This window comes from Oncorhynchus kisutch, linkage group LG26 (genome assembly GCF_002021735.2).
Source record: "Oncorhynchus kisutch isolate 150728-3 linkage group LG26, Okis_V2, whole genome shotgun sequence".
NCBI classification, from domain to species: domain Eukaryota; kingdom Metazoa; phylum Chordata; class Actinopteri; order Salmoniformes; family Salmonidae; genus Oncorhynchus; species Oncorhynchus kisutch.
In genome coordinates this window covers 37,236,956-37,249,982 of record NC_034199.2, presented here as the reverse complement: position 1 = coordinate 37,249,982, position 13,027 = coordinate 37,236,956, and the positions used below count along the sequence as shown (strand labels likewise).

At 45.1% G+C, this 13,027-nt stretch overlaps 1 protein-coding gene across 1 annotated transcript in view; it reads left to right on the top strand.

Annotated features, from left to right (window-relative positions):
- Positions 1–13,027, top strand: part of LOC109871245 (integrin beta-5) — an 87,824-nt gene that overhangs the window by 57,796 nt on the left and 17,001 nt on the right. Inside the window, exon 11 of the mRNA XM_020462055.2 lies at positions 8,168–8,390. Within this exon, the coding sequence (XP_020317644.1) occupies positions 8,168–8,390 (223 nt within the window). The remainder of the gene's footprint in view (positions 1–8,167; positions 8,391–13,027) is intronic.

The following is a 13,027-nucleotide window of genomic DNA, read 5'->3' as shown; positions in this document are numbered from 1 at the left end:
AAAGGGATAGATTGCTAGATGTTAGCAGCCTTTCATGCATGTCCCTTCTCTGTCACGAGAGGTTGTTGCTGGGCTTTGGCTGTGAAAGGGATAGACACGTTGGTTGGTACTTTTCTGCCCTTCTCTCTCCATGGCGCTCAGTCAGAGAGGGCATTGATGCGAGGTGTGCATTAAGTTAATTAACTCGCTGACCTGCATCCTGCCAGGGAGAGAGAGCATGCAGAGCTGGGATAGAAGGAGAAAAAGTGGCTGCGGATAGCTGCTGCAGCATACCAAGCTTGTCTGGCTGAGATGAAGTGGGTCGGCGCTCCCCTCACTGGCTCTGTTTATCTGGGGCTATGTCTGATCTCTCAGCCACATTATACTGGCCTGGTGTCAGGATGACCAGGTCATTAGGAAGGGGGAAAATGTATATATAATGCTGATGAATAACAACAACACAAGACTATTGCTGAAGTCCCAAATGGCACCCCATTCCCTGTATAGTGCACTACCATTCCCTGTAGTGCACTAAATAGGGAATTGGGTGCCACTTGAGATGTATACTATGATGATTAACAGCACCAGAGCAGTACCTATGCATTACGCCAAACATGCATCTGGTTGAGTGTGTGAGAAAAATGTATTGATGATTTTAGCATGTGTGCTAGTTGTTACGTACAGTTGAGTGTTTTTATTATTTATTTCTACCCCAGTAACCACACACTACGCTATGCTTTTTCACTGCACGTATGTTGGTGACCCATGCCCAATGGAAAATCTCCAATATCCATTGTAAGTGGGGATTTTTGTCCAGAAATCCAGAAAATGACCTATAGCATTATAGCACCTGATGTTATACCTACAGTCATCTCGGAGACCGAGAACTAAAATCTTGCTTAATTGCGTCAGATGCTCGATTAAATTCTGGGGGGAGTTGTGTTAGAAAAGATACTAGAATGAGGAGTGGAAGCAGGGCGGTACACTCTCGGGGGGAAAAAAGCTATGTAGAGCCATTTGTCCCTGTAGGAGAACCCTCCTTAAAAAGGTTCCAGATGGAACCCTTTCGAGTCAGATAAAACCCTTTTTGGTTACAAATAGCACCCTTTGAATGGTTATATTTGGAACCAGAGGTCCCCTCCTGGACCAAGAGCCTTGCTGTCTAATATTTGTTTTGCGCATGTAGCAAACTGTGAGTAGCAGTTTTTAGTCACTTGTATAACTGTATGAGCTGGGATTTCTCTCCTACAAATACTTTAGGTCAGAGGCTGTATAAAACGTTCGCAATGTGCTTGTTAGCATGATTTTACATGATATTGTTAGCATTGCTACCCTTCGGATTACAGAGGCTCAGCGGGGTTTAAAAATATTGTCCCTTGATTTGAGTGCCAGTATTACCGAATATCCCAGGATGGCACAAGGTCGGTATGAAGGTATGACAATCTGGAGACCGTCCAAGCCTAGTAAAGGCGCGAACACCTATGAAATCATGATTTGTCTAAATTATCAGTGACAGAAAAAACATTGTACCAAACAAAGTTCCTTGTTAGTGGTCACATCCCAGTCTGTTGACAAACACTACCATACCATGTATGTGTCTATCAACAAAATAATATACAGTACCAGTCAAAAGTTTGGATACACCTACTCATTCAAGGGTTTTTCTTTATTTGTACTATTTTCTACAGTGTAGAATAATAGTGAAGACATCAACACTATAAAATAATACATATAGAATAATGTAGTAACCAAAAAAGTGTTAAACAAAAAAATATATATTTTAGATTCTTCAAAGTAGCCACCCTTTTCCTTGATGACAGCTTTGCTCACTCTTGGCATTCTCTCAACCATCTTCACCTGGAATGCTTTTCCAAAAGTCTTCAGTTCCCACATATGCTGAGAACCTGATGGCTGCATTTTCTTCACTCTGCAGTCCAACTCATCCCAAACCATCTCAGTTGGGTTGAGGTCGGGTGATTGTGGAGGCCAGGTCATCTGATGCAGCACTCCATCACTCTCCTTCAAATAGCCCTTACACAGGGTCAAATATCCCTTACACATTCTGGAGGTGTGTTGGATCAGTGTCTGGTTGAAAAACGAATGATAGTCCCATTAAGCGCAAACCAGATGGGATAGCGTATAGCTGCAGAATGCTGTGGTAGCCATGTTGGTTAAGTGTGCCTTGAATTCTAAATAAATCACAGACAGTGTCACCATCACACCACCTCCTCCATTCTTCAGGGTGGGAACCACATATGCAGAGATGTGCATTCACGTACACTGCGTCTCACAAAGAGACGGCAGTTGGAACGACAAATCTCAAATTTGGACTCATCAGACCAAAGGGCAGATTTCTACCCGTCTAATGTCCATTGCTTGTGTTTCTTGGCCCAAGCAAGTCTCTTCTTCTTATTGGTGTCCTTTAGTAGTGGTTTCTTTGCAGCATTTCGACCATGAAGGTCCGATTCACGCAGTCTCCTCTGAACAGTTGATGTTGAGATGTGTCTGTTACTTGAACTCTGTAAAGCATTTATTTGGGCTGCAATTTCTGAGGCTGGTAACTCTAATGAACGTATCCTCTGCAGTAGAGTTAACGCCAGGTCTTCCTTTTCCGTGGCGGTCCTCATGAGAGCCAGTTTCTTCATAGTACTTGATGCTTTTTGCGACTGCACTTGAAGAAACTTTCAAAGTTCTTGACATTTTCCGGGTTGACTGAACGTCATGTCTTAAAGTAATGATGGACTGTCATTTATCTTTGCGTATTTGAACTGTTCTTGCCATTTGGTAAAATACTTGATCTTCTGTCAAATGGGGCTATCTTCTGTATACCACCCCTACCTTGTCACAACACAACTGATTGGCTCAAACGCATTAAGAAGAATAAAAATTCCACAAATTAACATTTAACAAGGCACACCTGTTAATTGAAATGCATTCCAGGTGACTACCTCATGAAGCTGGTCGGGAGAATGCCTTGTTGACAGCTTTGCACACTTTTGGCAAAGGGTGGCTACTTTGAAGAATCTCAAATATAAAATATACTTTGATTAGTGTAAGACTTTTTTTGCTTACTACATGATTCCATATGTGTTATTTCATAGTGTTGATGTCTTCACTATTATTCTACAATGTAGAAAATAGTTAAAAAAATAAAGGGACTGGTACTGTACCTACAGTACCCAAGTGAATGCAGACATTGTGAGGTAGATTAATGTTCCTCTCTATCTACATTCTGTAGCTAGCTGGTCCTATGATGTAAATGGTGACAAAGGGACAAGAGTTAGTTGGGCTCTGTGAGCATGAGTCAACTACTGCTGATCTTACAAAGGAAGTCCTCAAACGGTATCAAAGATCCTGATGCTATCAGATGAAGAAATTGACATCCCTGACTAGGGCATTAAATACAGGATTACACAGCATTAAACCAGCTCTACTGATCCTCATCTAGATGTTCTGGGAACCACACACATACACATTTAATAATGAGCAGCAGAGCAGAGAGCGATGGAAGAAACAGCTGTGATGGCAGCATGTCAGGACTTGCCTCTTACCGTAGAAGCCCTAACATTGAGACAGCAGTGTGCCAGGTAGACAGTCAAATGAGCATTACCTCCAAGATGAATCTATTGTAATCTGTCTGTGTCCTAAATGGTACACTATTCCCTTTCTACATTTCTACCATAGACCTGGGTCCAGGTCAAAAATAGTGCACTATAAAGGGAGATTCAGTCTCTACCTATGAACTTTCCAGAGGTGCAGTGCCCTCTCCTAAGGACATGTTCCCAGGCCTCAAGCCACCAGACTCAGGTGGCACCTATACCTCATGGTTGTGCACACACACAGTTCTGTATTGCTATCCTTGTGGGAACCAAATAATTGATTCCCATCTAAAAATCCTATTTTTCCTAAATCTAACCCTTAACCTAACCATAACCCTAATCAACCGTAAGCCTAACCTTAACCCCTAACCCTAAAACTATACCTAACCCTAACTCCAAACCTAACTTTAACCTCTAACCCTAACCCCAACCTTAATACTAACCGTAACCATAACCCTAAACCTAACCCCTGAGCCCAAAATAGCATTTTTTTCACTTGGGACCGAGATTATGTTCCTTGTTTTACTATCCTTGTGAGGACTTCTAGTACCCACAAGGATAGTAAAACAAAAACACGCACACGCCCATCATGGTTGTGCTTCTGGCCACCACCAGTGACCAACAGTCATTGAGCGCGGCGACGTGACCATAAACCACAGGAACAATTTAATCACACCAGACTCAACTTTTCCACCTCTTAAAATATGGTCCTTATTAACAACAGTACATGCCCTTTACACAGGCCCTGGTGTAAATGTCTTAAGTTACTACTCACCCAGGGCAGTTTGGGGAAAATATGAGTAAAGAAAAGCAAATTCTACATACTAGAAACGTCTTACACACATCATACAGTGCCTTCAGAAAGTATTCTGCCCTCTTGACTTTTTCCACATTGTTGCGTCACAGCCTGAATTTAAAATGGACTAAATTGAGATTCTGCATCACTGGTTTACACACAATACCCCATCATTTCTAAGCGGAATTGTGTTGTTGTTTTTTATATTACAAATTCATTAAAAATGTAAATCTGAAATGTCTTGAGTCAATAAGTATTCAACCCTTGTTATGGCCTAAATACGTTCAGGAGTTAACATGTTAACAAGTCACTTAAGTTGCATTCGCTCTGTGTGCAATAATAGTGTTTTAACATGATTTTTAAATGACTACCTTATCTCCTTATCTCTGCAGCCCACACAATTATCTGTAAAATCCCACAGTTGAGTAGAGATTTTCAAAAACATTTTCAACCACAAAGACCAGGGAGGTTTTCCAATGCCTCGCAAAGAAGGTTACCTATTGGTAAATGGGTAAACAATCAACTAAGCAGACAGTGAATATCCCTTTGAGCATGGTGAAGTTATTAATTACACATTTGATGGTGTATCAATACACCCAGTCACTACAAAGATACAGGTGTCCTTTCTAACTCAGTTGCCGGAGAGGAATTAAACCAATCAGGGATTTCACCATGAAGCCAATGGTGACTTTAAAACAGTTACATGGTTTAATGGCTGAGATAGGAGAAAACTGCGGATGGATCAACAACATTGTAGTTACTCCGCAATACTAACCTAATTGACAGAGTGAAAAGAAGGAAGCCTGTACAGAATAAAAATATTCCAAAACATTCGGCCTGTTTGCAACAAGGCACTAAGGTACTGTAAGGTACTGTAAAAAAGCAATTCACTTTTTGTCCTGAATACAAAGTGTTATGTTTGGGGCAAATCCAATACAACACCTTACTGAGTCATTTTGAAGCATAGTTATTGCTTGTAATCATTAAGAACTGGGGAGTTTTTCAGGATAAAAAAACAAAACAAAATGGAGCTAGGCACAGGTAAAATCCTAGAGGAATGCCCGGTTGTCTGCTGTCCACCAGATACTGGGAGATGAATTCACCTTTCACCCGGACAATAACCTAAAACAAAAGGCCACATCTACACTGGAGTTGCTTACCAAGAAGTCAGTGAATGTTCCCGAGTGGCTGAGTTACAGTTTTGACTTAAATCTACTTAAATCTGTGGCAAGACCTGAATATGGTTGTCTAACAATGATCAACAACCAATTTGACAGAGCTTGAAGAAATTTGAGAAGAATAATGGGCAAATTTTGCCAAATGCAATTGTGGAAATCTCTTGAAGACTTACCCAGAAAGACTCACAGCTGTAATCGCTGCCAAAGGTGTGTTTAATTTTCAATACATTTGCTACAATTTCAAAAAACATGTTTTCACTTTGTCATTATGGGGTATTGTGTGGAGATGGGTAAGAAAAATTTTGATTTAATCCATTTTGAATTCAGGCTGTAACACAGAAAAATATGGAATAAGTCAAGGGGTATGAATACTTTCTGAACACAACATATATGTTTATGATCAAATTGAAAGGGCTTTTTGAAAAGCCTATTTTAGGCTTTGTCTTTTTATTGCTTTAAGGCACCATTTTTCCGAGGGGCACTTCAAGCTGGAACTCATTACCCATGATTGAGATGTATGTCCTTAAAACAAAGTATCCTCCACCAATAGACAGCACAAATTAAATTAGTTAGGCGACCTACATTATCTGGGCCCTGTCTGTCAGTCTGCATACATCTCTACCAACCCACAACAGAATGGAATCCTTCTATAGATTCTAGAACAACTTTAACAAAATAACCCTAATAGGTGTTCTATAGATGAGGCAGCACTCTGTGTGCTAGCAGTGCAGCACTGTTGTTGTGCTGTAATGTTCAGACTGGTTAGTTTGCCCCCCTGTTGTCCCGTCTGTGAAGTTTATTATAAGTCAAATGAAGTAAGGCTCTTCTAATACCTAATCTCAGTGGAATTATCCTGCTGTTAGAGGAGAGGGAGAAGTAGGCAACAACACATGGATTGCATTAGGAGAGCTTTCTTGGAAGATCAGACCAGACTTGGCTTTTTCGATGTTAGAAAAGGCCTGAGAAAGCTCTGTCTCACACAATTGAGGCCTAAGTCCAAGTGTCCCCTTACTTCCCAGGTCTAAATAGATGAGTATTGCAGGTGGAGATTCTAAGAACCTTAGAGGTCACTCTGTTCCATACAGAAGACATCTTGCTTTTTACTAGAGCTCACAGGGTTGAACAGGGTTGAGGCCTGTAGGAACAGGAGCAGGTCAGTTCAACCTCCTGTACTCTCCTACAGCAGTAGACTCCCACCTCAGACAGTAACCTCCAGCTACCAGCTGTGGTGTGGTGGGGCTCAGTTAAACAGCAGTGCTGTTACACTTCCAGGTCAGACTAACCCCCTTGGCTAGTGCCTCTGTCCCAAACAAGTCCTTTTTTTAAAAAGTTGCTTTATTTCAGATTTGCCAAGTTGATCGTTTTTTTTTTTAATTGCAAGGCCTTTGGTCATCAGATGTAGACTAATTGTGTAACATTGAGGCTTGCCATCTCTTTGCTTCTGTGCTGGTCGCCTTTTGCTTTTTTCAATTGCCTAATATGAATGCTCTTGTTGTGGGGCCTTGTGGGAACAACTGGCTTAAAGTCAGCGTGGAAGCACAGCAGTTAAGACTTAACTACAGCTGTTCTTGTCTGAAGAACCCAGCCTTCCCATCTCACACACTGACACACAGGGCCCGCTACTAAAACAAGTCAGTGTTTGAACAGGGATTATTTCCACTGTGACATCACACCCTTGGGCTGCCTCTGGGTTGACCTCTGGTCCATAGCTTCCGATGTCGATAAGGTTTGTTCCATTAAAGTCCCAATGCAGCCATTTTTAAATCAATATCAAATAATTTCTGGGTAACAAATTAAGTACCTTACTGTGATAGAGTTCCATTCAAATTGGCAAAAAAAATAGCTTTATAGCAAAAAACTTTCTCAAGAAAGAATTTTGCTAGGACTGTCTGGGAGTGGTCTGAGTGTGGAGGGGAAAACTGAAAACTAGCTGTTATTGGCAGAGAGGTTTGGAACTCTTTTTTTTATTGGTCTTTTAACCAATTTGTCACCATGGAAAGCCGAAACTCCCGTCCATGCAAACCTGCTGATTAGAAGGTCCTATGTAGATTGTATTTTCAACCAGCAACTACAATGTCAGGAAATAGCACTGATCAAATGTTTTCACACTTTTACAGTGTTAGTTTCATCAGCTGTTGTACAATATGATATAACATGGGGGAAATGCATTTGGACTCCACTTGGCCTTTTTAAAGACTGTTAGTGTTTCATGGCTTGTTGCCGGCATTAGATGCCCAAGCTCTCCCCCGACTGAAATAACTGTGATCTAGTCTAGTTGTTCATCACTGGAGACACATTTCTGGCCAGTAAACAGCTTTTCGCAGATTTTGTGATCAATAACAGATGATGAAGTGTGTGTGATTGGCTGTATTGTCTATAAATGCTTTGTTAATGTTTGGAAATCATTCCTTGCTAGATAATGGCCTGTTGTGGGAATTTAAATGTGGATGTGTATTTTTTTCCATATCACTTTGTCTCAGAAATTATTTTCTGTGTTTTTAGTTTTCTTGTGTAAAGCTAATTGGCGCTAACATATTGACTTGTTTTTATACCATTTGAAACTCTGTTTGAAGAACTGTCCTCACAAGCTCCCTCATCTATCCTCTCTTCCTCAGGTCACGGAGAGTGCCACTGTGGAGAGTGTAAGTGCCATGCGGGCTATATCGGGGACAACTGTAACTGTTCCACTGACACCTCATCCTGTGTGTCTGATGACGGGCAGATCTGCAGCGGGCGGGGCAGCTGTGCCTGTGGGCGCTGCCAGTGCACTGAACCAGGGGCCTTCGGGGACACCTGCGAAAAATGCCCCACCTGCCCTGATGCCTGTGGCACCAAGAGGTATGGGACAGGGAGGAGAGAGGGAAGGGAGAGAGGCAGAGGAGAGGGGGAGAGAGGGAAGGGAGAGAAGGGGAGGTGCAGAGAGATGGAGGGAGAGATACGAGGCAAGAAGAGGGAAGGAGAGAGAGAGGGAGGGAGAGATACGAGGCAAGAAGAGGGAAGGAGAGAGAGAGGGAGGGAGAGATACGGGGCAAGAAGAGAAGGAAGGAAAGAGTGGGGAGGGATCGATATGGGGCAAGAAGAGAGAGAAGGAGAGAGGGGGGATATGGAGCAAAAAGAGAGGGAAGGAGAGAGATATGGGGCAAGAAGAGAGAGAGGGAAGGAGAGAGAGATATGGGGCAAGAAGAGAGAGAAGGAGAGAGGGGGGATATGGAGCAAAAAGAGAGGGAAGGAGAGAGATATGGGGCAAGAAGAGAGAGAGGGAAGGAGAGAGAGATATGGGGCAAGAAGAAAGAGAGAGGGAAGGAGAGAGCGATATTGGCCAAGAAGAGAGTGTGAAGGAGAGTGAGATATGGGGCAAAAAGAGATGGCGGGAGAGAGGGATATGGGGCAAGAAGAGAGAGAGGGAGGGAGAGAGATATGGGGCAAGAAGAGAGAGGGAGAGGGAGGGAGAGAGATATGGGGAAAGAAGAGAGAGGGAGAGGGAGGGAGAGAGATATGGGGAAAGAAGAGAGCGGAGGAGGGAGAGATACAGGGCAAAAAGAGAGGGAGAGAGCGAGGGAGGGAGAGAGAGATATGGGGATCTATCAGGATCTGTTGGTTGACCAGGTGACACATTACGAGGTGCTGAAAAAGGAAATCCTGCACCGGTATGGTTACACCCTGATTAGGTCACAAAGATTCCATGATTGGGCGCATGATCCTACAGTGTCCCCCCCGATCGCAAATGCATGATCTAATTAGGCTGGCCAAGAGCTGGCTAACTGCTGAACTCCTGATGCTCACGCCCATTGAGAAAGTGGGCATAGATCAATTTATACACTCTCTTCCGTTCGAAGCTAAAAAGTTAACCAACCAAGCTAACCTGCAGGGAAGAAGAGAGAGAAGGAGAGATCAGCTGGTGGAACTGGTGTAAGGACAACAGGTGGCTTTTGAGGTCCTGCGCAGAGGACAACCATGGAAGGCGAATCCTCCACTCTCCCAAAGGAGCGAAAAGGGGAGGAGGACCATGCCGGGACCCCGGCCAAGGATAGGAGGACACTCACAGTCAGCTCCCCGAGACGACACTCCTTCCTGAACCTGGACAGCAGGAAATGTGTGTGGCGAGCCGGGACACATCCCCTGGAACTGTTCAAACCACGATGTCCGACGCCTTTGGCTTCAGCCAGTGACATAGCCAACGGGCGGCCCTGCGGCTTGCTGATGGCATGCTGGCCTAGGGAGAGTGGTCCTTCCCCTGTCACCCCGGTAAGAGCCAATGGAAAGTACACCACGGCACTTGTGGACTCCGGGAGTATGGTGACCCTGGTCCGACCTGATGTTGCCCAGTCCTCGAACCTGGCGGAGACCGTGGCCATTACGTTCATACACGATGAGACCAAGGACTACCCTACTACACTCTTCCACCTACAGACCACAAAGGGACAGCACATGGGACCAGTGGGAGTCGTCCCAAACCTGCCTGTCACGGTCCTTATCCGGAGGGATTTCCCGAAGTTCCTCCAATTGTGGACCAGGATGTCCGGAGACGTGGGGAACCGAGGGAACCAGAAGGGAGGAGGAAGGTGGAGAGGTGGGAAAGACGCCAGGAGGAGGGATGCCGGGATGTGTGGATTCCAGGAAGTGGACCCCCAGGCGTCAACTGACCCCCTCTCAGAGGGGGACTCTGTTGAAGCCAGACTGGAGGGAGAGGTGGTGAGTCGGAAGACATGTTCCCGATTGACCATGAGGTGGCGCCAGAGCCCGCCTCTCTAGCGGGCCGGTTTGGCACGACCCAACTGGAAGATCCTTTCTTCCTCTACCAAAGAGCAACCGAGGGCACCTATACATTCTGGATTATGTCACCAGGTACCCAGAAGCCATTCCCCTGTGCACCATGGCCATCAAGGGAATCGCACGTGAGTTGGTCATCCTGTTCTCCCGAGTAGGCATCCCCGACAAGATATTGACCGACCAGGGCACCCCGTTCATGTCGCGAATCATGAAGGATCTATGCAAGCTAATGAAAATGAAGAAGGTGATGGAGGCTGACGGAATTAATTGGGACCAGCTGCTACCCTACCTGATGTTCTCGATCTGAGAAGTGCCCCAAACTTCAACAGGATTCTCTCCCGTCGAACTCCTGTACGGGAGACGACCCCGAGGACTGCTGGACGTGGATAAAGAAATGTGGATAACACGAAGAACAAAAACCGTCTTGGCGGCATACATCGACGACATTGTGGTCCATGGGAGCGAGTGGGAGACATCTAAACCAGGTGAGCGCAGTACTGCAGGCCTTACGGGAGCCATTTGCCCGCCCAGGTGACATGGACCAAGGAGACGGAGAAAGCCTTCCAGGACCTAAAGGGAGCACTGTGTTCTGGACCTGTGCTGCTGACCCCGGACATCTCCAAACCACTAGTGTGTACCACTTTCGAAACCAGGGTGGATGCCGTCCTATCACAGCTACAAGAAGGTGAGGAACACCCAGTCATGTACATTAGCCGGAAGCTGTTGCCACAAGAACGAAGATATTCCACTGTGGAGAAAGAATAGGGGAGCTGGAAACGCTGAAACCACTGGTTTGGATGTCACGGAATAAGGACAGTAACGCCCGGGTCACACGCTGGTTCCTATTCTTACAGCTCTTTGCTTTCTCCGTTGTCCACAGATCAGGTGCAGCCCATGGAAATGTCAATGCTCTCTCCAGGAGGGATGCTCTAGGGAGCTGGACTGCCCCTCCCCCCCGGTCAGAGCTGAAGGCGTGGGGTGTGTGGCAGACGGCAGGGAGAGGTGAGGGGAGTGGTTATTGAGGGGAGATATCTTGCAACCCGCTGGCTCAACCCCAATCCTTATATGGACTTCCTGCCCCAACGAGGCGAGGCTCTAGATCATTAAGCCAGGGAGTGCTTGGAGATAAGAGGAAGCGGCCTGCACAAAGAGGCAGAGAATGGAGAGAAAAACGTGCATTATGAAGAGTGGGAGAAGAGAGAACAATATCTGTGTGATTACCTGGACTGTCTGATTTACCCATCTTGTGTACCGGATTGGCTGAGGACCCGAGTTTTAGGATTACCCCTGGAGAATGGAACGGACAACGGGAACGGCTTGTGGACTGTGAGGTAATTGGTGAATTCCCCCTTCTTCCCCAGTATACAAAAATCCCTAATAAACTCTCATTTGCATTCTAGTTGTGCTACTGGTGCATGTTTGTTATTGTACTTGGCGACGTGGAAACCCCACACACTTGAGCCTGCTACAAGTGTTATTTCTTACATTATTTGCTCAGAACGTTTCTTGTATTATCTACTGCCAGAAATAACTTTTGGATATTAGATCGGCAGTCACTCACCGGAAATTCGACTTCCCTGACCTGGATCCTTTATTTGAACATCCAGAGGCATCTCTGTTCATCCCGGGAGTGGCACCATGCCGAAGAAGAGGTAGAAGGAGTGAGGCCCTAGTCAGACTCCGAAGGAGTGCATACCATCCACCGCTTCCGAGTATATTACTTGCTAACATTCAGTCCTTGGACAATAAAGTAGACAAGCTCAGGGCAAGGATCTCCTTCCAGAGAGACTTCAGGGACTGTAATATACACTGTTTTACGGAATCATGGCTTTCTCTGGATACATTGCCCCCATCAATTCAGCCACCGGATTTCTCCGCCCATTACGCGGACAGGAAGAAAAAACTCTCTGGGAAAAATAAAGCGGAGGGTTTGTTTCATGATTAACAACTCATGGTGTGATTGTGGTAATGTACAGGAACTCAAGTCCATTTGTTCTTCCGATCTCTAATATCTCACCATCAAAAGCAGACCGCATTACCACCCGAGATAATTTTCTTCACTTCAGTCATCGATAAATCCATGATAATTGAGAATTTCAATAAGCATTATTATACGGCTGGCCGTGCTTTCCACCTAGCTACCCCTACCCCGGTAAACAGCCCTTCACCTCCCACAGCAACTTGCCCAAGCCTCCGTTTCTCCTTCACCCAAATCCAGATAGCTGATGTTCTGAAAGAGCTGCAAAATCTGGACCCCTACAAATTAGCCGGATTAGACAATCTGGATCCTCTCTTTCTAAAATTAGCTGCCGAAATTGTTGCAGCCCCTATTACTAGCCTGTTCAACCTCTCTTTCGTATCGTCTGAGATCCCCAAAGATTGGAAAGCTGCCGCGGTCATCTCCCTCGAAAGCCAAGTTAACAAACAGATCACTGACCATTTCGAATCCCACCGTACCTTCTCTGCTATGCACTCTGGTTTCTGAGCTGATCATTGGTGCACCTCAGCCACGCTTAAGGTCCTAAACGATATAACTGCCATCGATAAGAAACCATACTGTGCAGCTGTATTCATCGACATGGCCAAGGCTTTCGACTCTGTCAATCACAACATTCTTATCGGCAGACTCAACAGCCTTGGTTTCTCAAATGACTGCCTCGCCTGGTTCACCAACTACTTCTCAGACAGAGGTCAGTGTGTGAAAT